At 45.0% G+C, this 26,428-nt stretch overlaps 1 protein-coding gene across 14 annotated transcripts in view; it reads left to right on the forward strand.

The window, feature by feature from the left end:
- The window catches only part of DOCK7 (dedicator of cytokinesis 7), an 870,736-nt gene that overhangs the window by 460,833 nt on the left and 383,475 nt on the right, over positions 1 to 26,428 (forward strand). For all 14 annotated transcript variants that reach the window (XR_013603568.1, XR_013603571.1, XM_078669468.1 and 11 more), the window contains 2 exons: positions 1,661 to 1,731; positions 5,219 to 5,357. Coding sequence is in view for 12 of the 14 variants with exons in the window: in XM_078669468.1 (XP_078525594.1) it covers positions 1,661 to 1,731; positions 5,219 to 5,357 (210 nt within the window). In the remaining 2 variants the exon portion in view is untranslated. The remainder of the gene's footprint in view (positions 1 to 1,660; positions 1,732 to 5,218; positions 5,358 to 26,428) is intronic.

Raw genomic sequence — 26,428 nt, forward strand, 5'->3', positions numbered from 1 at the left:
TCGTTGCTATACACTACAGGCTACTAGCACCTGTTTTTGGGAAAGTGAAATATTGTGAGCATAGGATATCACCACTCTGAATTCCCAAGGATGTATCGAATGTTTTGTTGCTGTCCGTGAGTACAGATTCCACAAAAAAACATGTCTGGTATTTTGTCTCTTGGTCGTCAGTTTTTTCTTTGGTCTGACATCGATTTTTTTGTGTGGAAATTTCATAAGTACTTTGGAGTGGACCTGTCTTGATCATTCTCTGTTTAATGTACACACCCCGTTTATAATTGGCCACGCTCGTGTTTGTGAGGACATTTATAAAGTGCAACATTTCCCCTTTGCGCTGAGGACACACAGAACCTTATTCAAACATTAATTTCTAGTTCAGCACTAGCTATTGCTGTCCATTAGCTGAAACCCGCCTTCCTGCTTCAATTTAAAAAGTTTATTTAAAAGATAAAAGGAAACCTCGACCTTGTTGAATTCCTGGTGCAGTTTTCATTTGGCCAGCTCTAGTAGAACTACTGTGTTTAGTTTAGGAAGTTCTGAGGTCAGTTAAGTCTTTTAGTTTTTGAAACAGTCACAAGCAATTGACAAATAAACAGCAGAAAAATATATCTAAATTTGTATTTATTACCATTGGAGTGATATCTACGGCAATGTTCCTATCACATTGTAATTAGTCACTTTGATGTTACAAAGCTTTTTGATTCTTTAAAACACAAGGAGGTATCAATGCACCTAGGGTTTTGTTTTGCAATACTGTTAATAATGGAGTTTAGCTGTTTTCTAGAATGTGAGTAATTGTAGTTGGGTTTGTGATGGCCCTGCGTTCCATAGTGCTGGCTTACCACTGATAGACAGCCATCTTCTCTAATAATCAGGTTATGGTTGATGGTGCACATAGTTCAATAATGTATTTACCTAAACAATAACAGTATAATCTTCAGCTCTTGAATAACTTAAGTTACGGATGAGAATACTGAAGTAAGATTTCGGTAATTTTATCGTGATTTCTCTAAAGACAGGAGAAGAACAAACATAATTACTTGAGGCAAAACATTTAGCTCTTTCTTGCCATAATATTTTGGGAGCAGAGTACTCAGTACTAAAAGTGAATAATTTCCTGAATGGAGCACTACCATTTTCTGTAAAGTTTTTTTGTGTGTCACAAAAGATTAGGGATAAGCTTTAGGGCACAGTAGCACTGCATCGCTTTTGTTTGTCAGACACAAAAATTCCTAGGATTTTTAAGACTCTAATAAGGAACCAAAAAACCTTAGGTCAACCTACCATTCGTGAGCGAAACAATGTTTGAGTCTGGGCCTTAAATGGGATTACAAGTGTACTTGTTACCCAGATTATTCAGTCTTTATTTTATTGTTTCCTCAGGACATCTACTGCTTTGTAGGTGGTCAGAAAGATTTATGCAATTACAATATTTTCAGAAAAATAGACAGCCCACTTCCTCATGTTTATCTGCACTATGTTTGAATGCTCATTTCCCCTAGTGCATATTGCCCTGCCATTTCTTTTTCTAAGCTTCTAAAATCGAATAAAGTTCTCTTCGCAGTGAAATTTGAACTACACTCTAAGCATATACTTTATTATGGTGTGAAAAACAATTTGGTTTGTCTATTTCTTTAGTTCTCTTTGTATTTTCATCTAGGTAATATTTGGCAAATCAAGCTGTCCAGAATTTTCAAAAGAAGCATACACAGGCGTTGTTTATCATAACAGGTAACATATGCATCATTTTCAGTTTTTCTTTGTGTGGAAGGTGTTTGTGTAGCGTTCATTGTATCCTTTTTTTGATCATTTTATAGACAATTTCTATATCATAACTTTCAGTTGATGTCAGACACAATCCAGCAGTTTCATTGATACCCACCGTTCAAATTGTAATTGTAGATTGTATTTTATTTTCCATTATTTTGCATATGTACCCTGTTACTACAATTATCCAAGAATGGGACGAGTGTGTTAGTGCACAAAACCAGACCAAAACAGACCGGTAGAGCTGCCTATCACAAAGCTCTTTCACACATTGAACAATGTTATCAGCCCGCTCCAGATCTATGCTATGCTGGAAGATTACAAAAGCACAAGCAGTCAATGTGCAACCAGACTCTAATGGTCACCTTATTCCTGGATGACAGTGCTATCAGAGACTAGAAGCTTTATTTGGATCTGACACTGATGCAGTTCAGGGTATGTAAAATGTTCCACCGAGACCAATGATAATGAGGGACGGAAGACTTGCTGCCGAGTCCTATATCTTATGACACACTTTTGCCATTAAACAATGTTCTCTCTATAAGCATCGCTAAAGCCATGCTCAGACCCTCTGGTCAGGTGACCTATATTGGCCACCAGTGATCCTATTTTTCTGTCAAGACATCCTACGCCTTTTGGCAAGACATCCTACGCCTTAAAGTCTGGTGGTACAAGTGTCGACAAGTAAAGTCACTCATAATGCTAGCGGTCGTGGCTGTATCAGAGGTCCTTTGCACCAGCAGGAACCGCTCTCCTAATTTTTATTCCCTTGTTGTAGCAGCTGCCAGGTAACTTTAACTTTCTCTCACAGACCCACACTCTGCCGGTAGGAGGCAGGATGTGACATTCCCTCACCAGCTGGAGATCCAGCACATCGGGCAGATGGTTTTTGCAAATCATTCAAAGGGTCAATGGACCCTTTCATTTCTCCCCCGCTCTATTTACCCTTGCATCAGAGTGATGCCTAGCAGACCATTCCACGATCTTGCTCAATGGAAGTCAACTTTCTGCTTGTTCAAGGGTGCCTTTGAAAGGGTGCTGGATTGGTAGGGAGGTGCTGTTTGCACTGCTACTTGTACTGAAGAAGGCTAGAAGCTTCAGTGCTATAATGGACCTCAGCCTTTTTGAGGAAAGACCAATTTCGTATGCTCATCTTGCCTCAGATTAATTCTGCTGTAGATACAGGAGACTGCAGGACACATATTTTCAAATAAACGACCTGCAGTCCCACAGATGTTATCTGGTTTACAGTGAGGTCGGAGAATATTCAATTTTATGTTCTCCTCTTACCTCTGCCCCTTAAGTGTTCGGTAAAATAATGGTGGTGGTTGCTTTCCCTTTGCAGAAGTTAGAGATATATATGTTCCCATACTTCAATGACTGGCCACCCATGGGTGGCTTGCGGCAGTCAGTCACTGGCCACCCCCCACGACGATGACTGAGCTCTTGACACTTTTTGGTTTTTCATAAATAAGCCGAATCTCATCCTGAACCCCACACAGAGGATTTCCCTCATTGGGGCTGTCTTCGACACATTGCGTTCGAGGCCTTTCCACTGCTTCAGCAAGACCTGGATGTTCAGGATATGATTGCAGTGTTTCATTCTGAGTCTTGGGTCTCCTTGTGGACAGATCTGAGGCTTTTTGGACTCCTAACCTCATGCATTCTTCTTGTCCAAAGCTTCTGACTGCATATGCAGGTCCTTCGCTGGAACCTCAGATTTTAGGGCTGTGAATCTCACTGTGGCTACTCTCCCTTCCCCATCCAGGCTTTACGATTGTGACAGATACATCGCTATTGAGTTTGGGTTTCACCAGGGGGCAGTGGAGATCAAAGACCTCTGGGCTCGACAAAGAGCCTGCTCCATTTCTGTCTTAGGGAGCCTTCAGCTATCCATCTAGTCCTGAAAGCCTTCCTGCTATCCATCAAGAAAAGTCTGGTGTAGGACTTCACAAACAACATATCCACAACAAGAAGGGGAGAGTTGGGTCTTGCATCGTGTGCCAGGAGGCCATACGTCTTTGGAGGTGACTGAACCAGCACAACATATTTCTGGTAACAGACCATCTATTAGGATCTCTGAATGTCAGAACAGATGAGCTGGGAAGATGTTGAGGCATCTCAATTCCAAAATTGCAGGAAACATCCTTGAATATTTGGGCATGCCCTGGTTTGACTTGTTTGCCTCTGTTGAGAATGTGTAGTGTCAAAACTATTGCGAATTGGTGTCTTTTCAGGAAAGTCACTGAGAGATACTTTCTGTCTATGATAGGCACAGATATTCTGTATGTGTTCCCATTGCTACCTCTCCTGCATTGAGTTCTGAGGAATATCAAGGGACACCATGTAAGAGTTAGTGACCGAAACCTCTGAGAATGACCAGTTGCCTCTTATCCAGTTACCACTCCATGAGGTACTTGAGTCTCCACAACCTGCACCTCCATTGGCCTTAATTAGACCTTGCAGGGAGCACTTAAGAGTTTTTTGTATGCCCTTTCAGCCTTTTTGTATTTGCCTGATCAACCTATTTTATTTAAATCACTAATTATAATGTGTTTATCAAAGGTCAGACTCGTATGCTTCCCCGAAACTGTTTGTTGTGCCACAGTGGGACTTGAACCTAGCGGCGGCATTTCTTATGTGCATGCCTTTGAACCAGTACACAGCTGCTCAGTGTAACTAATGATGCCCAAAGCTGGGTTTCCTGAATACCATCACCTCTTCGCAGCGCTTGAGTGAACTTTAGGCACTCTCACTGCAACCACCGTGCATCTCTGTCTTCCCGAACTAATTTGTGTTCCCAGCAGCCTTCTTACCCAAACATGTGACATCTTTTTACCTCTGCCAATGTTTTTGTGCCGCCCTTCAGAAGTAAAGGAGATGCTCCTTTGGGTTGATCCTAAAAAGGTTTTGAGCTTCCACATTGACCACACAAAAGACCATTGTGTGGATGATAAGCTCTTTGTGGGATTCACCGGAGCAAGGAAACTGAAGGTGATGCAGAAAAGGACCCTGTCCAGATAGATATCTATGTTTCGATAGAATATGCATCAGAAAGAGCATTACCAAAGGTTGGTAACTTGTTTGTCTTGAGCTCCCAGAAAAAAGTCTTTGAGAATTTATGGCGCACAATAAGTATAAAACACACTTGCTTGCTCCTGCAGTCAAGGTCAGAGTTTGGCCATTCTGTGTTTGAACATGAGTTCTAATTATGTCATCCCCTAACATTCACCTTCTGAACCACAAAAGAGATCTCCTCACCCCCCAAGTAAATCACACTTGTTAGTCATGTTGATAACATCGGGCCAATTGGTCATATAACAAAACAATTTTAAACTGTGATATGGAAAATGCAGCTCTTGTGTTCATTGCATGCTCTTGTGATGTTGAATAGAAGTTGGGGAAATTGAAAATGTGTTCTTTTTTTTACCAAAATATATTGCTTATACAGATCTCCTGATTTCCACGAAGAGATAAAGATTAAGCTCCCTGCCATGTTAACGGACCATCACCACTTGCTTTTCACGTTCTATCACGTCAGTTGCCAACAGAAACAGAACACACCTCTAGAGACTCCTGTGGGATACACAGTAAGTTGTGTCTTATTTGATTTACTGATATATAATACCATCACAATAGTGTCTGTGAAGTGAAATGTTTCAAGTCAATTTTGGAAAAATTGATTGCATGCTGTGAGGTTTCATCTTGTTTCTATGAAATAGTGTTAACTATTTATTAGAGCACCATTTATATTTCCTTGTCCTTTAAGGTATAATATTAACTGAACAATGTGATGTAGTTTCACCTCTGATTAGATCTCCCAGATCAACACAATTCCTAATTTATGTATCTGGTTTGGATGTGGCAGCACTAGTTGACAGATAATTTGATGCTTGAATAGGTACATCTCCAGTGCATTCAATAGATATCCTATTTTTTAATAACTCGCTAACACTCTGTAGAACATCCCTGACCTAATGTACCAATGGTACATTGCCAGGTATGGATGAGATCCACTGGGTTTTTTGGGAATATGCAGGCATCCCTTATGGATATGCCTTTTGATGATTCCTACTTATTTGGCAAGAAAGCTGATTCTGACCAAGAACGCTTTAGTAAAAGTGGAGCCATGGCACGTTCTTTGGGCCTGCCGACACCTGCCAGTTTCCTCAGCAGTTTCACTTCTCCTGAGGCTACTCCAGATGGTTGGTGTATAGCCAATGCCAGGGTCCCTACCCCTGCAATTGTCTTTTTGTGGCCAGGGACGAGGATCACCCAAGCAACACGCAGGTACCCAAGAGCACCGACCTTGCCAGACCCCTTTCCTTGCGGCATCAGCCTCCATGCTGCTTTAATATGCCATTAGGACTGCACAACCACCTTGTGAGATCTCACCCTCTGTGGGATCCATCATTTCCTACTAGGGTGAGAGTGCACCACACATGACGGATCGGTCCTCCAGAGAATCTGTAGGGCTCAGCACTTTGTTCCTTTTTGACCCACTGCAGCTTCCTTCCACATCAGAGTGGCTTTCAGAGGAGCACATATACATCTTGCTGCATGAAGTGTGCACTCTACTATGCAAAAGGACCATCGAAAAGCTTCTGGACTTGGAAATATGGATGGGTTATTACTCAAGCTATTTTCTAATCCAGAAGAGGAATGGATACCTTTGTCCTATTTTAGACCTTTGCCCTCCAAATGCCTTCCTGTGGAAGGACAAATGTAATATGCTCACACTGGCCCAGGTACTGTCTTCACTGGATCTGTGTGACTGGGTTCTAGCCTTGGACCTTCAGGACGCATACTTTCTTGTGCCCACATTGCAGTCTCACAGATGTTACCTGCAGTGTACCTGCAGTGTAAGGTTGGCCAAAGTAATTTTCAGTTTGCTTTGCTACCCTTTAGCCTTACCATCATCCCTTGAGTGTTCACGAAAGTGATGGTGGTTTTCACCGCCTATCTTCGGAGGTTGGGTATACCTCAGTTTCCACCTACCTAGATAACTGGCTGTTGCAAACCTCCCAACATCTGTTAGCAGTCTAGGGCATTCGGTCTATGATCCCAATGTTTCAGCTTTGGTCCTGGATCTCGGTGAGAGCAGCTCTGAGGCTTCTTGGTCTGTTGGCCTCATGCATCCTGCTTGTCCACAATGCTGGTTAGGATGTGTGGGTTCTACAGTGAGCTCTGAAGTCTGAGGGTCCAGCACCAAGGAAACCTGTCCAATGTCATCCAGATTTCTGAGGAGAATGTACAAGGTCTGCAGTGATGGCTGCATGACCGCAACTTGACCGGCGGCAGGCTTCTCTCCCTGCCCCTCCCAGTGGTGACAAATGTATCTTTTCTGGGTTGAGGAGCTCATCTAGCAGATGGGGAGATCAGAGAACTGCCTCCCTATCGATGTGATGGAGTTGCAGACAATTCGCCTGGTGTTGAAAACCTTCCTCCCTTCCGTGAATAGGACGCTGCTACAGGTTCTTACGAACAACCCCTCTGCCACGTGGTACTCTAGCAAACAGGGTGGAGTGGAGCCATGGGTTCCGTGGCAGGAAACTCTTCACCTGCAGTGGTGGTTGGAACATCAGGGTATTTCCCTGGTTGTGAACCACCTGGCAAGACCATTAAACGCAAGGATGGACAACTCCTGCTGACGGTAACTGGCAGATCACGTAGGACTGCTGCACCCCGATGTGGCACGGGGTGCCTTCCAACAATGGGGAGAAAAATGGCTATTTTTTGCCACTATTAAAGATGCACAGTGTCCAAATGTCTGCACTTGGAGTTTCCACAAAGGTCCTTCCCTGTATGACTTCCCACCTTTACCTCTCCTGCCTAGTGTTCTGAAGAAGACCAGGAACAACCAAGCTCAAGTCATTCTAGTATGGCAATCTGCCCTTTGATCAGGCCACTGCTTCGGGAATATCTACTGTTGCAGCCTAAGGCCAGGGTTCTCCACCTGAACCCATGCGATCTACGCCTCCATGCGTGGAGATTGAGCGGAAGCAGTTGAGATCGTTTGATTCGCCAACTGAAGTTGTGGATGTCATCCTGACTTCCAGACCCCCGACCATGCAGTCTATTTACGCTAGGCACTGGGACCAATTTGTGGTCTTGTGTGTAGCCCGAAGGCCAGACCATTTGCAGGCCAAACTATCGGATATTTTTTCATTTGTTTTGTCTTTGGGCCAGCAAGGCCTTGAAGTGGGCGCTGCTAAAGTTTATTTATCCACTCTTTCGGCGTTTCTTTGTTTACGAAACCAACCATCCTTGTTCACCTCCTGCAGTGCATATTCTTAACGGTTCCCAGACCGTTTGTGGTGTCATAGTGGGATCTTAATTTGGTTCTAACATTTCTCGTGTACTGTCTTTGAGTCGATGCTCATCTGCTCGTTGCTTCTTATGGCTCTAAAGACTGTGTTTTCGTTCCAGTTGTTTCAACTTGTCGAGTGAGTGAATTTCTCTCGGTGCAGACTCCCTACACCACCTATTTTCCCCACACAAACTGAAGACAAAGGCAGCTACCCTGGTAAAAGCCATAACTCCTTTTTACATTGAGCAATTCATCACCCTCTCAACGTTCTTTGCCTTGCCTCATCCCTTGAAGGAAGACAAGAGACTCCATTGGCTGGACCCCACAAAAGAGGGTCCTCAATGACTTCATTAGGTATCATTCCTATAGCTGACATCTGCAGCTACCTGGTCTGCTTCACACACTTCCACCATGCATTACTGTGTGGATGTCTCAACATGCCAACAAGCTAACGTTGGCCAGGCTGTACTTCATACATGTTTCCAGTACTCCTCAACATCTTCCAGGTAGCCACCGCTTAGGGAAAACTGCTTTACAGTCTGTGCATAGCATGTGTATCTACAGCTACACATGCAACAAACGGGACATGTTATTTATTCTGTAAGCATCTGTAGATTCCGAAGCACCCACCCTCCTCCCCAGAGCCTTTGGCGGTTGCTGATGCTTTTCTTCATTCTTCACATGGTCATCTCTCTGTATCTCGATGCTTCATTTTGATCCTCACCCTGTGTGTAGACAATCAATCTAATGAAGGAGCTGATGCGCATAAATATTACTAGTAATATGTGGGTTACTATACCTCGTGACTCAGACTTCTTAGAAGAAAAACAAGAAGCACTTGTCCGAGCCCAACACTAGATTGCAGAAATATGCACAGCATGTGAATCTATAGTACTACATGTCACAAACAGATTCTTACAGGGTAGGTAACATTTTCCTTAGTTTCTTTCTGCGCTTTCCAATGTGGATCTTAACCACCACTCCCAATCTTTGTCAATCTTCGATGATTTCAACAGTATTAGACACTGTGCTTGGGAAGCTGCTGTAGTTTATCCTCAATGGCTCATCCCCATGCTTACAGATGATTCAAATCAGCTGTGCCTTACCCATTACTTCTTCCCCACCCATCTTCCTTCCATACCACAAACAATTTTGGAGAAGTCCTTGACAATTTTAATGCAGGAGTTAAATATTTTGCTTTCCAAAGGCTCCATCATATGGGTACTAGACTCGAAGAAAAGCAAGGGATGCTGTTCCTGCTGCCTCCTTGTCCTTAAAAAGTACAGAGCCTCAAGACTTTCCCAGAAAGTTTCCCACTAAATACCTTCCTGCAGAAGGACAAACTCATGAGGCTTACACTGCAATTCTGTCTGTTTTGGACTTAGTAGACTGGATGGTGTCCTTGGATTTGCTGGATGCTCATTTTCATATAACTGGCCTACAGGAGTAATACCTCTGACCTTGGTCACTGGCATGCTCTTCCTCCGCAGCTCTGTGCCATCTGCCTCCCCGTCGAGCCTCAACACCCTCCCTGGAGTGGTTCGAGGCCGCTGCCTGCTCCACTGTGTGACTTTCGACAGACCCCTCCTTGATGGACCAGAACCTGCACTCCCCACCCCCAGCACCTTGAGACCCTTACGGGTGGGTAGTCGCGCTTAACAAACCACTGATTGATTGATTACAGTCCCACAGACATTACGTGTGTTATGTTATGTTAATGTTAAACTTTACTTGTAAAGCGCACGTACACCAGGTTGGTTTCCTGGTGCTGCTCTGAAGGTATTTAGACTAAGATGTTACTAGTATGCCTGTTTAAATAGCCACGTTTTTAACAGTTTGCGGAAGCTCATGAGGTTTGAGCAGGATCTGATCTCAAGTGGCAGGGAGTTCCAGAGTTTGGGGCCTAGTGTGGCAAACCTAGTCCCCCCAGCGCGTTGAAGGATGGTGTTCAGGAGGTGCATATGGGCAGATCGTAGGTTGTGTGTAGGAGTGTATCTGTTGATCAAACTGTTGATGAATTTTGTGCTTTTACTATTCAGAGATTTGAAGATGATGCATCCTACCTTGAATGCGCATCTTGGGGTATTGGAAGCCAATGTAGTTTCTTAAGAAGAGGAGTAATATGTTGGCGCCTGTTTTTTTTGAAAGATCAGTCTGGCGCCTGGTTTTGAACCATTTGAAGGCGGTGGGTGAGATAGGGCAGGATGCCAAGGTAAAGAGAGTTGGCATAATCGATGTGGGATACACCATAGCGAGAACTGCCTGTATTTTTGCTTCCTGAGTGAGGAACCTACTGCTTTTTCTTATTTTCCTTAGTTGAAAGCAGCATGTGGGTCAAAAACACTTTAATTTTGCCTTGCTTCCCTTTAGCCTTTACATCAGTCCCTCATGTATTCACAAAAGTGATAGCAGTGGTCACTACCCATCTTCCAACGTCAGGCGTACATTTATTACCGTCCCTCGATGATCGGCTGCTAAAGGCGGGCTCATAGATGATGAGCAGTCTCTTGGCATCATTGTGGAGCTTCATTGACCAGCCAAAGTCACACCTCAAATTCTCACGGAGAATTCCATTCATTGGGGCAATACTGGACAGAGTGATGTTCAGACCACTACCTCGCCCCACCCAGAACTCACAGTGGTGACAGAGGCTTTTCAGTTGGGTTTGATGGGCCGCTCGGGGCAAGTGGCGATCAAAGATATTTGCTCTCAAGTGGAAAGTCAACTCAATGTCAATCTGCTGTAGCTATGGACGATCCACTTGGCCCTGAAATCCTTCCTGCTGTCTTTAAGGGGTAGGCTGTTGTAGGTTCTCAGGGACAACACTATTGCCATGTGGTACTGCAAAAAGCTGGGTGGAGTGGGGCCTTGAGCCCTGTTCCAGAAGGGTCTATGCCTCTGTAAGTGGCTGCAGTAACATGATATATTTTTGGATCCTGAATGCGAGAAACAATTATCTGAAAGAAACTATTAGTTATAGATTCCTTACCTCAGAATTACCCCCAGGCATAGGACTGGATCCGGAGAAATGTTTTCTTAGCAGTTCGTCGTCGTGATTGCTGGGATGATATCGTAGTATCTACTTAGACGCCGCCCTCGTGCGCTGACGTCAGATCCAGAGAGAACGGTACCCTAAGTCACTTTTTGACTAACTATTGTTTTACTTTTGTCAACCTCTTTTCTAGTTTTGTTGACTCCTGGTGCACGTGGGGATGTCAGATCGGACCAGGTTCAAAGCTTGTGACTCCTGTCACAAAGTGATGTCAGTTACAGACCCGCACCTCGTGTGCCTCTGGTGTCTGGAGCGCGACCACGACCCAAAGTCGTACTCCCACTGTTGGGCCATGAACCCGAAGTCCTTGCGGGAATGGTCCCGAAAGCTTCCGGAAGCCCGACAGTCCGCCCTGCTCGAGGTCCCCGTAGAGAGGTAGGTCGTGGGGCCGGTTGCGGAGCCATCACCATCGCTCATCGTCGAAGTCTTTGAGTAAGTCGAAGCACAAAAAGAAGGCAAAGAAGCACCGTCTCTCTTTGCGATCTCTCCGTCCTTCGGCCAACGTGACGCAGGATGCGGACAGTCGTCATCCTTCGGAGCCTGCTGTGTCTGCTCTGAGGTTCCCTCCTTTTCTGGGAGCCGGAGCGACCCCTGCCCAACTTCGTAGTTTTTACGAAGCCCTTAATTTGATCTTTTGGCAGCCATACTCCGCCAGTGCGCCTTCGGGTCCCGCTGACTCACCTGGGGGTTCTATACCTTCGAACACCTCCTCCGGCATCGAATCCACTGACAACCTCTCCGCCCCCTCCAATACTGGGTGTGTCCCCAGCCGGCGATGATCCCGGCCTCCACCCTGACCTGGACACGGCACTGGACCTACGTTGACCGATGCCGGATCCGACGCCGACCGGTAGTTTTCTACCCTTGCTCTATCCTGGCGTCCCTATCGCCCTGAGTGGCAGCCAGATGAGGTAGAGGAGGACTGGGTGGGCTCAGTTGACCCTCTAGCAGACCAGTTCAGTGAACTGGACTGGAGAGAGGAGTTGGGTGATACCAGTAGTCTGGACACCTCACCAGACCTTGGTATGCTTTCTTCCTCTACCGTGGCTAAGGAGGAGGGTGCATCATACACAACGGTGTTGCGTAGGGCGGCTGAGGCCTTGAACCTTGAGCTTCCTACGGTGGCAGTCAGGACCAACCTCCTGACTGAGGTTCTTCAACTGGCAACGGCCTCTTCGGAGCCCCTGCTGCCATTCAACAAGGCCCTCACTGACATCCTTCTGGGCACCTATTCCAAGCACAGCGCAGGGGCTCCTGTGGATAGGATGATTGCCCAACGCCACGGGCTGGCCCCGGGCGACCCTATTTTCCACTCCCAAAACCCTACCCCTGAGAGCTTGTTGGTCCAAGCCTCTAATTCTAAGGGTGCATTCCCTACTGCTCCCCCAGATAGGGAACCCAAGAAGCTGGATCATCTTGGAAAGAAGATGTTTTCTTCCGCCAGCTTGGGACTGAGGTTGGTGAACACGGCATGTCTTTTGGGCCATTACACCCACTCTGTGTGGGACACGGTTGCGCAGGTGCTGCCACAGTGTCTGGAGGAGGCCCAGGCCATTCTCTCCCGTGCATTCGCTGAGGGCAGAGATGTAGAGAAGTTCGCCATTGGGTGTGGGCTGGACACAGCCGACTCGCTAGGCAGAACAATTTTAACGTCGGTAGCCCTAAGAAGCTATGCCTGTCTGAGGTCCACTGGCTTTTCAGGCGATGTCTAATCGACTCTTTTGGACTTGCCCTTTGATGGCGGTCGTTAGCTTGGCGACAAGGCGGACAACACATTCGAGTGCTTTAAGGACTCTAGGGCTACGGCCAGATCCTTGGGCCTCGCTACCACTTCTCGCCCCGCGCAGTCTGCTTTTCGCCCCTTTCGTGGATACGGAAGGGGTGCCCCACCACGTTCCATCTAGAGCCACAGGCCTGTGCAAACTGTTCAATCTCTGCGCTGCCAGGGACGTTGGTCTCAGCGTTGTGGGTCAGGGGGCCACAGGCTGAGCCAGACCACCAGTGCCTCCTCTGCAGCAGCCTCACAACTTTCCTAGTCCGACCCTCCAGGGCCACCAGTTGCGTGTGGGCGGGAGGATTCACCATCACCTTCCCCACTGGCAGAACATCACGTCAGACAGGTGGGTTTAGCAGATAGTCCGAAGGGGCTACTCCCTCCACTTTGAGATAACTCCTCCATCCATGCCAACTACATTCCATTGCATGTCGTAGGATCACTTGGCCCTTCTCCACCTGGAAGTTATGGCTCTCTTGGGCAAGGGAGCCATAGTAGAGCGCGTCCCTGTGCCAGAAGTCGGTCGTGGTTGCTACTCCCACTACTTTCTGGTACCCAAGAAGGACAAAGGCCTGCATCCTATCTTAGATCTTATGGACGTCAACTGCTTCCTCCGGAAGTAGAAGTTCAATATGTTGACATTGGCTCAGGTTCTGTCTGCTCTCGACCCTGGAGATTGGATGGTAGCGTTGGACTTGCAGGACGCCTATTTCCACCTCCCCGTCCTGCCGGCCCACAGGCGTTGCCTACGGTTTACAGTAGGCCACGAGCATTTTCATTTTAACATGCGCCCCTTTGGCCTTACCAGCGCCCCTCGGGTGTTCACGAAAATGATGGCGTGGTTGCAGCTCATCTGCGCAGATCCGGGGTTCCAGTCTTCCCCTATCTCGATGACTTGCTGTTGAAGGCGGGCTCGCCGCAGGCTGTCTTCTTCCACCTCCAGACTACGGTGGACCTCCTGAATTTTCTGGGGTTCACTATCAATGTGCTGAAGTAACACCTGATTCCCTCTCAGAAGCTCCTTTTTATTGGAGATGTTCTGGATACAACGCAGTCCGGGATATTTGGGCTATGATTCTGAGCTTTCAGCCTCTGCCCTGGGTTTCGATAAGAATTACCCTGACACTGCTGGGCCTCATGAGCGCCTGCATCCTGCTGGTGGATCATGCCAGGTGGCATGCAGGCTCTGCAGTGGGACCTGAAGTTCAAGTGGGCACAGCATCAGGGGAATCTTTCCAATTGCGTTCAGATCTCGGAGGGCACTGCACACCAATTGCAGTGGTGGCTAAGGATCCAGGATTGGGTCAGCGGCAGAACCCTCTCCCTTCCCCAACCATAGTTCACAGTGGTGACAGATGCATCACTTCTGGGGGTGGGGGGGCAGGCACATGGGAGAGGCAGAGATCAGAGGTCTCTGGTCTCCGGTGGGACCCGAGCTCCAAATCAACCTTCTGGAGCTTTGGGCGATTCGTCTTGCACTGAAGGCATTCCTTCCCTCTGTGCTGGGAAGAGTAGTGCGGTGTTCACGGACAACACTACCGCCTTTTGGTACTGCAATAAACAGGGCGGGTGGGGTTGTGGACTCTTTGTCAAGAGGCTCTCCACCTTTGGATATGGGACCTGGCAAGTTCCGTGAACGGGAGGACAGACGACTCAGCCGCAGGTGCATAATGGGGATCACGAATGGCGTCTTCACTTGGAGATGCTGCAAGTTCTCTTTCAACCGTGGGGAGAGCCGTGGTTAGATCTGTTTGTTACCAAAGAGAACAACGCAATGTCAGCAGTTCTGTGCGTTGGAATTTCCAAGGCGGCAGCCGCTCGACGACTCTTTTCGTTGAGAGTGGAGTTGCGGTATTCTATACGCCTTTCCGCCTATACCACTTCTGCCCAGAGTGCTGCAGAAGATCAAGCGCTACCGGGCCCAAGTCATTCTTGTGGCTCCGGATTAAGCTATTGCACATGGCCATCGGTCCGCTGATCAGACTGCCTCTTCTGGAGGATCTTCTGTCACAGCACCAGGGGATGGTCCTCCACCCGAACCTGTTAGCCTCCACCTCCTTGCGTGGAGATTGAGCGGCAACAGTTGACAGCTTTTGACCTTCCTCCCGAAGTCTGTAATGTAATCTTGGTAGCCAGGCGGCCCCCCACTAAATCTGTATATGCCTGTAGATGGAACAAATGTGTGGCGTGGTGCGCAGCAAAGGCTGTGCATCCCCTTTCTGTCCCTCTTTCTGAAGTTTGTTTGTTCCTTCTTTCTTTGGCCCAGCAGGGCTCTGCTCTGGGCACCCTTAAGGGCTATCTATCGGCCATTTCAGTTTTTCCTCAGCTTCCTGATCAGCCTTCTCTTTTCAAGTCCCCTATTGTAAATAGATTTCTAAAGGACATTGCTCATCTTTTTCCTCCTATTCCTTTCGTAATGCCCCAGTGGAACTTGGATCTGGTCTTGACTTACCTTATGTGTGTTCCTTTCGAGCCACTGCATAATTGTCCTCACAGACTCTTGACTTTAAAAACTGCTTTTCTGGTTGCCATCACCTCTGCTCGCAGGATGAGTGAGCTTCAGGCTCTGTCTTCTAAGCCTCCTTTCTTTGCTGTTCATCCGTACAAGGTTTTCCTTAGATCTAGACCTTCTTTTCTTCCCAGAGTGATTTCCTCTTTGCACATTGGACAGACCATCACTTTGCCTACCTTCTTCCCACCCCCGCATCCTTGAAAGGAGGAAGAGAGGCTCTACCGTCTGGATCCAAAATGTGCACTATCCTTTTATCTGGATTGCACAAAGCAATTCCAGGTGGATGACCAGATCTTTGTTGGCTATGTGGGCGCTAAGAAAGGTCGGGCGTGCAAAAATGGTCCATCTCTTGGTGGGTCATTCTTTGCATCAAAATCTGTTATTCCTTGACAAAGAAGGAACCTCCAGAACCTCCAGACTGCACGCCCATTCTACCAGCGCAACGGCAGCCTCTACTGCTTTGGGATGTGGAGTCCCCCTCAGTGACATCTGCAGGCAGCCACGTGGGCATCCCTGCACACGTTCACGAAACACTACTTCCTGGACATCCAAGTCCGGAGAGACTGCTTCTTTGGCTGTTCAGTTCTCCAAGACTTTCTGGTATGAACTTAGTTTGCAGACCCACCTTTGGGGTTGGTATTGCTAGGGTATCTATTCTAAGGTAAGGAATCTATAACTAATAGTCTCTTGCAGATGAACAAGTTACTTACCTTTGGTAACGATAGATCTGTAAGAGACATATATTAGTTATAGATTCTTTACCTTAAAATTACCCCAGGCATCAAACTGGATCAGGAGGAATGTTTTCATAGCAGTACCCCTGCGTGTCGGTAGGTGGCGTCGGTCGAATTAATTTGCTCCAAAGCATTCACAAAGAGACAAATGTAGGCACAGAAGTGCTGAAGGATTCCTTTATGCATTGCCACCACTGCCTATTTTCCTTTGGAACTGAAGAGGATCGGGAAGGACTGAGGCCAGGTGATCTTTCTTTCCCCAGAGGTGTCTAGAAGAGTGTGGTACCTAGAGCTGCTTAAGCTCGAGCAGTTTTCCTATGATAACAGTTAGCACTTTGGAAGAACCGCCACTCTCAGCAATAGGACAAGGTCTTGCACCCTAATCTTAACCTACACCTCTATCCGTGGGGACTGGATGGTGGCAGTTAAATGTGTTTGATTTGCTCACTAAGCTGGTGGAAGTTACCCTTGCTGCCAGACAGCCTTCTATGAACTCCATCAAAGCTGAGTGATGAGATAAAGTAGATTGCCTGGTTTGAGAAAGTTATTTGTTAGTTGGGGAGGATTGGTGTCCACCAAAAGGTATAAAGGCACTATTTTGTTAGGTCCAGTCAAAGGTTGTAGTACTTTAAAGCTGAGCTCTACCTTTTATAGTAATGGCACATGTCTATAACATTTAGAAGTACCAAAACACAATAATTATCCCACTCCAATTTATAAAAATACTGGGACCTATGTGTGATTTGAGGCTGGCTGCTATGGAGCATGGGTTGCTTATAGCAAGTGGATTGGCCCTACTTGGGCCAGGAAGTAGGGAAGTTTGAAAAAGTTTCTAAGTTCCAACCTGAAAGGGGAAGTTGTTTTTCTGAGTAAAATTCTTCTCTAAGCAGGACAAACCTGAAATTCAATATGACGTTGAGGAACTGCTAACTAGATAATTTTTGCATTTGTTCGCCTTGAAGCTCCGGAGCCAACGTTTTGAAAAAGTTTCCAACCTTTTTTTGGTGCCCAAATAACTACAGGGCTACTTTTCCAAGGAGTCCAGGACATCAAAGGAAACTCTTAGAGACTCTCAGGGTGTGAGGCAGAGTGCTTCAGCATAGTTCAGTGCCGGTCCAATTGCTGTTGAAATTCTACAAAGTATGTCCTCTTCAGCTTGTTTATGTTCATGGAGCAATCCAGAGGATCAGCCTTATGATTCTTGGAGTTCAAGTGGGAGGAGGGTCCAGCCTCCTCATGTTCTTTGCATAGGTCACAGATTCCAATTGCAGCAGGTTCAGTCCACCTGGCATTCTTTCACAATCTCTGGCATCCTTTTGCCTGTCCAGCAGTGTTCTGAGTGAGGCGAGTGTCCAGATCAGTAGGCCTCACCTTGTCTGTGTGTGTGTGAGCCACCCAAAGACACTCTAGTTCCTCTTGGATAAATGGAGTAAAGGTTCCCTTGGTATTTATTGTATCACGAGGAAAAGGTCCTGATGAAGGCGGCCGAGTGCTGCCGAAACGCGCGTAGACCTGCTGCGATGGCCTAATAGTACATCTGGGGGCCAATATTTTAGCATTGTTATTCTGCTTACTGTCTATTCAGTTCCTTCTCCATTTGAGTATGAGGTTGAGTGTGGTATGATTGTTAGCATGTGAGGATGTTGAGAGATATGTTTGTTACCAAGGGGTTATAATTTTTATATATTAATTGTGTTGTATATATTTATGATTCCTCTGTTTTTTGTCAGGGTTTTGATATGAATTGTAATTTTTTCCTTTGTGATTTTTGTGATGAAAATTAGTATTTAAATGAACTGAAAAACTTAAAAAATAAACTTTGTAATGTTTTGAACCTATTTAGTATGTTGTTTGTATTTATCACCCAAATAGAAAATGTATAGATGTAATTGTACAAATTAAAATATAAGGCCATTGCAGGAACGTCCTCACATTGCAGTGTTTATGCTCCCCTCTGTTCCTGGGCCAAATTTACCTTTTGAGGGGGTCCCTTCGTACATGTTGGTTACTTTCGCGGTTTTTGAACCGTGGGATTTCTTATATCAAATCTTTGTCATTTATTGCTTTTTTGTATTGTTTCACTGTGCTGCAGGTTTCAGTTTGTTCTCACGTGACCATTTTTTAGGACAGTTAATCAATTTTCTAAGTTTCTTCCTTATATTTGACTTACCGGGTATTTTAGGCAGTTCTTGTCTCGATAGGACTGCACTTGGGAGGAAGGAGAGGGGAGTCAGAACCCATCATGGATAACTTTCAGACCTTTGGGTTTACCGATGAGGATTTCAATACACTTATGGGAAAACTAGCAGGAGACAGTGGCCCAGTACCTTCCCACCAAATAGGTAATAGTGAATGGCAGAATCTCCTTAACATGCGCAAAAGATTAAAACGTATAGAATCACACGCATTCTATATGTTCGAATATCTTAAAGCAGGTGTCATTCCTTCAGGCCTGAGAGTCCGGAACGCCCCCGCTCTCTTTATCGACGTCAAAAAGTTCCTGGAGCGGTGGTCATTAATTTCCAACCGCTGCTCCAGGGACTGGATGATGCTGATTATTGAAACGGCAAAAGATGTGGCATCCACTCTTTTACAGGAGATCAATGATCTTGAGGCAAAACTTAGTGCATCAACGGCGGTGGAGGAAGGCAAAGACTGTCTTGAAAAAATAAAAACTGAAATGAAAGACTTTGAAACCTACCTTACCAACAAAAAGATGGAGAAGTTAAAGAAGGATATTAGATGGTTCACGAAAGAGAAAGTTTACCCCTACTTAACGTCTAATTACTACCAGGAGACACCACAAAGTAACCCTAACACCAATTCTAATGGGTACTCGGGAAGAAGATATACCAACTTCTCCGACTCGGGGTCCTCCGGCTCGGAAGGGGAAAACTATCAGGACACCAATTACAGTCACCCAAACCCTGGCCCATTTAGAGGCAGATCCAACCAACGCCCATTTCATGGAAGGGGTTTTTTACCCCGGGGCCAATTCAGGGGGAGGAATGTTCGGTGGCAAGATCAGGCAACCCATGCCCAGATGAACCCTCAACCTCCACAGCAATACATGCGAACTCGCAATCAACAGTATTGGTGGTAGAGGTACCGGGAGAGTGTAACCCCAGACTGACCCATGACTTACCTATTTATAATTTGTCCAGTGTGGATCTCAAACCGGAGGATGTGAAAGTATTAAGTAGGGGACTTTCATTTGTGCCGAGTATCCACCTGAATAAATTTAAATTACACCAGGACCTCTTTGCCTTTTTTCGCAAAATTAGACTTAATAAATTCTTCACTGACCGTCCCCGGATAGAGGATGATAACAACCTGTCAGGATGCAAACCTCCATCGACCTTCACACCCACACTAGACATGGTGGGAACTGAAGTTGGGATTTTTGAAAAGAATGTCCTCCAAGACATCGCACGAGTTATAAGAAATCCCTACAAACCAACAACTAATCTCTCTGTCATAGAAACTACCTCCTTGAATGAATTAAAAACTAATTCATCAATTGTCATTAAACCCTGCGATAAGGGTGGGGGTATTGCTGTCTTTGACAAAGGGAGCTATGACGCCAAAATGTTGGAGATGCTGGCTGTGACTGAACATTACAGACCAGCACAACGTAGGGAACTCGAAAGATTGAATAGACACATCCAGGAATTGACTCAGGGGGCATTCACAGAGGGTTTCATTTGTGAGGATGAATACGATTTCCTCAACAAAACAGCCCCTGTCACCTCTGTGCTATATGGTCTTCCGAAGACACATAAATCGGAAAGTGATCCTCCTATGCGTCCTATCATTTCAACCATTGGCTCTAATACAGAGCCGTTGTCGAAGTATGTAGATAAGTTCTTGAGCCCCTTAATCCAAAAGTACAAATCCTACATTCGTGACACAGGGGACATTATTAACAAAATAGAGGGCCTCCCCTTCAACCCAGAGACGGACATTCTTGTGACGCTCGACATTGAGGCATTGTACACCAATATCCCTCAATGTCGGGCGTTACAATCGGTGTCCGATCTCCTCAAGAGATACCCATCGGATCGCCCTGATGTCTTCATTCTTCAATGTCTGGAGATTGTACTGATGAATAATTTCTTTGAATACAACGGTAAACTCTTCAAACAAATTAAGGGTACATCAATGGGGGCTTCCTGTGCTCCATCTGTGGCCAATGCATTTATGGGAGAGTGGGAGCTTAGGAACATTCACAACGAACTGGCCCCGTTTTTTGAAAATATCTTTGTTTGGAAGCGTTTTATTGATGACATTTTTTTTATTTGGAGTGGACCAGAAGAACTTTTGCAAACATTTTTTCTTTGGCTCAATGCAAGTGATACCAACCTGAAGTTTACCATGAACTTTAGCACAAGTAAAGTAGACTTCCTTGACATTAGCATTGAAGGGACCAATGGATGCCTGACAGTAAGTCTATACAGGAAAAGTACAGCTAAAAATACTATCCTAGAATATAACAGCTACCACCCGAACTGTCAGAAGGACTCTGTACCTTTCGGGGAATTCTTACGAATTCGCAGAAATTGTACAGATATTTCTTCCTTTCATGTACATGGAGACGCACTCAGGGAAAGACTTCTCAAGAGAGGCTATCCACGTCGCCTTGTGCGACATGCTTACAAACGAGCCAAATATTACGATAGGTCGGCACTCCTTCAGGGTAACAAACGGGTCAAACAAGAGCGGATCACATGTGTGATCGATCATTCAACTCTGAATTTTAAGATCCGGAACATCATCAATAAAAATTGGAGAATTCTTAACATAGATGACAATGTTCCTGCGCTCCCACTACCTATGCTCGCATACAGGAGGAACAAGAATTTACGAGACATGCTAGTCCACTCGAGATCACCGGCAAAGAGCCCGTTTTCCAATCAGCCTTCCATTACAGGCCTCCCAGCAGTGACAGGCAATCACAGGTGTGGTTCCTGCCACGCCTGTGACTCAGCCATTACTTCTGATACAATCACTTATAATGAAAGACATATCAAACTGCGATTTCTGACTAACTGTCGCAGTAGTAATATTGTGTATATCATGTTCTGTGACTGTGGATTGGCTTATGTTGGTGAGACAGGCCGGGAGTTTCGTGTCCGCTTCAGTGAACACAAGTCTGCCATCAGGACTAAAAAGCTGACAGCCCCACTGGTTCAGCATTGTTTGGAGAAATCTCACAAAGAAAATGAGATCAAATGGTGCATTTTGGAAAAAGTGACACCTAAACCGGGCCAAGTAAATGAGATTACACGGAAGAAACGAGAGACCTTCTGGATTTTCCATCTGGACACCGTGAAACGTGGTCTGAATGAAGAGTTATCTTGGTACGTAACCAAGTGAACAGAATTCTAAAACGTACCCCACTTGTGACATATTATCCATCAGATAATATTTGTCTCTGAATTCACATCAGGTGGCTTGTCTCTGATGCCTTCCCGCTACCAATACTGTTCCTTTAGGTGTATCTGACATCTGAAAGATGTTTGCTCAAATAATATGGGCGTTTTCAACTTTTATTGTGCATTTGGTTGATAATAAAAAATACTTCATAAAAAAAAGTTTTGACCTCCCGGTTAGTTAACATTCTTTGTTTAGATAATAATTTTCAGATACTTATTTCTTGTTAGACGCGGCAATCTCATAATGCCCGTTTTTATCATCACCAAGTTTAGGCTTATTAGAGATTATATCTGGCACGAGCATTGGCAGACGGAGGTATGTCATAGTCCCTTGTTTGTGTTTACAAACGGAGTTTAGTCCCTTATTGATGTCCAAGCGTGGGGATGTTTGCGCCTTACAGCATGATGGCGTCTGGAAGCGCAGTCCACTTTCTATGCTTATGATGCAGGACGCCGGTCTGACATTATCTGAAAGCGACTCCCCACGTGACACTGGGTTTCGCCGACCGCTTTTAAAACAGGGAAGACTTCCCAGTTTAGTCGTTTGTTGGCAGTTGAGACAGACGGTGCGGAGACACGATGCTATAAGTATGGTTGCAAGGTAAGCGTACTAGAGCAGTGCGAGCTCGTTAATACCGAGTGCCGACCCTGCAATGCACCGAATTATTTGTTTGCGGTTGGTTTCCACACTTGCCATTAACCTTACTCGGAAGAGAATATAGACACCTTGTGCACGATAGCGTGTTAATGAACCCTGTCGCCTTTTCTCTTTTTTTATTAAAAGAACGCAAGGTTTGAGAATTATCCATTTCAAAGCACCCCCTTTCTTCTTTGGGGGGTTTCTCGACCGCATTAAATTCGGGAGCATTACTAAATGATCTTGGCATGTTGAGTGGATTATGAGTTGCTTTATGCTAGCCACCTGCATATAATATACCATATTCCTACCCCACACTCTAGGGACGCAGACTACGGAGCAACCTTACCCACGAGGGTGCTGTCTTCATGAATGAGTTTCTCTAATCAAACTGAAGTAAGGACTTATTGTGCATGCCTTGCTTCAAACACTGACCTTAGCAACATGTGGATGTTCATTCATTCGGTTTTTCTATTCTTCTATCATCACAGATCACGGCGAGCACACTCACGAATGTGCCTTTCTACCAAATGTGTCCTTTATAATAAATTGAAGTAAGAACTCACCCGGCAGCCCCTCTTCAAACGCACACCCTAGTAGCACGTGCTCGCTAACCTAATCGGATTCTTTATCCTTTTTTTCATTATAGATTATGGTAGGAATTTTAACTGACATCCCGCTGACCGTCCTTGTCTTAAACCACTCCATGAATTCGAAAATCTAGGAACCGACTGCCACACCGGGTCTCCAACTACCATTAAAGGTATACTCCTTTAAGGACGTAATAGATGTCCAACAAATACGGGCCTCTCTCTTGGTCTTCTCTCGAATTAGCTGCACACTAAGAGGTCTGTCTGGCTAAAATATGTAATTCTTTGCTTATAGCCACTTCAAGGACAAACAGGATATCCCGCCCTATGATAATTGTGAGAGCCGGTCCTCCCTGACTCTACTGCTGTTGGTGCCAATTGGTAAGCTCACTGACATATGTATCTGAAAAACGGGATTACCCGGGTATGGCCCTAACTTAACTCGTAATCAGTGGGAACATGTTTTACTGCCACATGATTATGTAAGTCTGACTTATGCACCCGTGTAGCCCCTTGCTTAGATAACTTAGATTAAATTTGTCCTCTCTTATTGATCATATGCACTATATGTTTTATTATATGGTGTCTTGGTTTGTGGTCTAGTTGATGAGCTTCTGGTTCATGTAACACAGTGAATTAATTAGTACTGTAAGAAGATCCTATTTTCTTGGGTGGTAACAAAATGGTGATTTGTTGTATATATATTTTTCAGATCCCTTGGTATTTATTGTATCACGAGGAAAAGGTCCTGATGAAGGCGGCCGAGTGCTGCCGAAACGCGCGTAGACCTGCTGCGATGGCCTAATAGTACATCTGGGGGCCAATATTTTAGCATTGTTATTCTGCTTACTGTCTATTCAGTTCCTTCTCCATTTGAGTATGAGGTTGAGTGTGGTATGAGTGTTAGCATGTGAGGATGTTGAGAGATATGTTTGTTACCAAGGGGTTATAATTTTTATATATTAATTGTGTTGTATATATTTATGATTCCTCTGTTTTTTGTCAGGGTTTTGATATGAATTGTAATTTTTTCCTTTGTGATTTTTGTGATGAAAATTAGTATTTAAATGAACTGAAAAACTTAAAAAATAAACTTTGTAATGTTTTGAACCTATTTAGTATGTTGTTTGTATTTATCACCCAAATAGAAAATGTATAGATGTAATTGTACAAATTAAAATATAAGGCCATTGCAGGAACGTCCTCACATTGCTGCATTGCCACCACTGCCTATTTTCCTTTGGAACTGAAGAGGATCGGGAAGGACTGAGGCCAGGTGATCTTTCTTTCCCCAGAGGTGTCTAGAAGAGTGTGGTACCTAGAGCTGCTTAAGCTCGAGCAGTTTTCCTATGATAACAGTTAGCACTTTGGAAGAACCGCCACTCTCAGCAATAGGACAAGGTCTTGCACCCTAATCTTAACCTACACCTCTATCCGTGGGGACTGGATGGTGGCAGTTAAATGTGTTTGATTTGCTCACTAAGCTGGTGGAAGTTACCCTTGCTGCCAGACAGCCTTCTATGAACTCCATCAAAGCTGAGTGATGAGATAAAGTAGATTGCCTGGTTTGAGAAAGTTATTTGTTAGTTGGGGAGGATTGGTGTCCACCAAAAGGTATAAAGGCACTATTTTGTTAGGTCCAGTCAAAGGTTGTAGTACTTTAAAGCTGAGCTCTACCTTTTATAGTAATGGCACATGTCTATAACATTTAGAAGTACCAAAACACAATAATTATCCCACTCCAATTTATAAAAATACTGGGACCTATGTGTGATTTGAGGCTGGCTGCTATGGAGCATGGGTTGCTTATAGCAAGTGGATTGGCCCTACTTGGGCCAGGAAGTAGGGAAGTTTGAAAAAGTTTCTAAGTTCCAACCTGAAAGGGGAAGTTGTTTTTCTGAGTAAAATTCTTCTCTAAGCAGGACAAACCTGAAATTCAATATGACGTTGAGGAACTGCTAACTAGATAATTTTTGCATTTGTTCGCCTTGAAGCTCCGGAGCCAACGTTTTGAAAAAGTTTCCAACCTTTTTTTGGTGCCCAAATAACTACAGGGCTACTTTTCCAAGGAGTCCAGGACATCAAAGGAAATTCTTAGAGACTCTCAGGGTGTGAGGCAGAGTGCTTCAGCATAGTTCAGTGCCGGTCCAATTGCTGTTGAAATTCTACAAAGTATGTCCTCTTCAGCTTGTTTATGTTCATGGAGCAATCCAGAGGATCAGCCTTATGATTCTTGGAGTTCTTTTTGTGCTTGGATTTCAAGTGGGAGGAGGGTCCAGCCTCCTCATGTTCTTTGCATAGGTCACAGATTCCAATTGCAGCAGGTTCAGTCCACCTGGCATTCTTTCACAATCTCTGGCATCCTTTTGCCTGTCCAGCAGTGTTCTGAGTGAGGCGAGTGTCCAGATCAGTAGGCCTCACCTTGTCTGTGTGTGTGTGAGCCACCCAAAGACACTCCTAGTTCCTCTTGGATAAATGGAGTAAAGGTTCCCAGCCCTTGACCTATCCACATTTGCAGTCTTTCCTGTTTGCTGTACTACATTGGAGCCAAAAATGTCATGTGTAAGGGCATTTTCAATATGCCCAAAGTCTTTGACCACACTAAACTTGGGGTCAAAGCTCTTGGGGTGTGTGTGGGAAGTGTTCCATGGGAATCCTAGTGCCCTCCCACTACTGACACTAAAATCCAGTTTGAAGCAGGATCTGTACCCACAATAAATGCAGAAACAGAATACGTCTGGTAGGACATTAGCTGGGTCCCTCAGCAACCAGACAAGTGATAACAGAAGAATTGTTGTAGCAGCATGTTTGCTCTTTTTGAAGGGTGCAAAATATGTACTTGTGCTTCAGACAGACCTGCCATGCCTAATTTGACATTGGGGTGGCAAGAGGAGGGCCACAGGCCCCACCCTGCATATTCGTTGGAGCGCAGAGGAGTCATCTCTGTCTAGAAAGGTGATCCTATTGTGTGCATCTGGGAGGAATTTCACGCCTCATTCAAGCTGAGGACTGGCTGGGAATAGCTGAACAGCTTAAGAGCTAATGCAAATTACCCCCCTGAAAGTTCAGCCTGCCACCATGAAAAAGCTTTTGGGGCCTAGTCAGTTTAGGGACATGTTAACATTCATTTTTTACATGTCCCATTTTTAAATACCAAGCTAAAAGGCCCACAGAGGGGTGACTTACTAAAAGTTACGTTTTCCTAATGTTTATTACAAAATCAACTTCACCATTTAATTGGATTTTAATAATGATTAAAAACAGATTATTTATTTTTCTAGCTGGTCCATATTCCAAGTTGTCAGTTTTAGTATTTTAGTTTGCACGCTTGTTTTCTACAAAGTACAGCTAGGCCTGCCACTGTAAAAAAATCTTTTGGGGCCTTGTCAGTTTAGGGGCATGTTAACATTAAGTTTTTTACATATCGTACGTTTAAATACCATGCAAATACCTTGTGAGCTATAAGGCCCACATAGGGGTGACTTACTAATATTTAAACAAGGTTTTTTTTCTTGTCAAAAAGGGTTATTTTAACAGGTTGCACTGCAGGTTTAAACTGCAGCAGTCAGGCTACAATATTAGGCCTTAAGATATTTTTTTCATATCACACGAGTGGA

Source organism: Lissotriton helveticus, chromosome 1_2 (genome assembly GCF_964261635.1).
Source record: "Lissotriton helveticus chromosome 1_2, aLisHel1.1, whole genome shotgun sequence".
In the NCBI taxonomy this organism is placed as follows: Eukaryota; Metazoa; Chordata; class Amphibia; order Caudata; family Salamandridae; genus Lissotriton; species Lissotriton helveticus.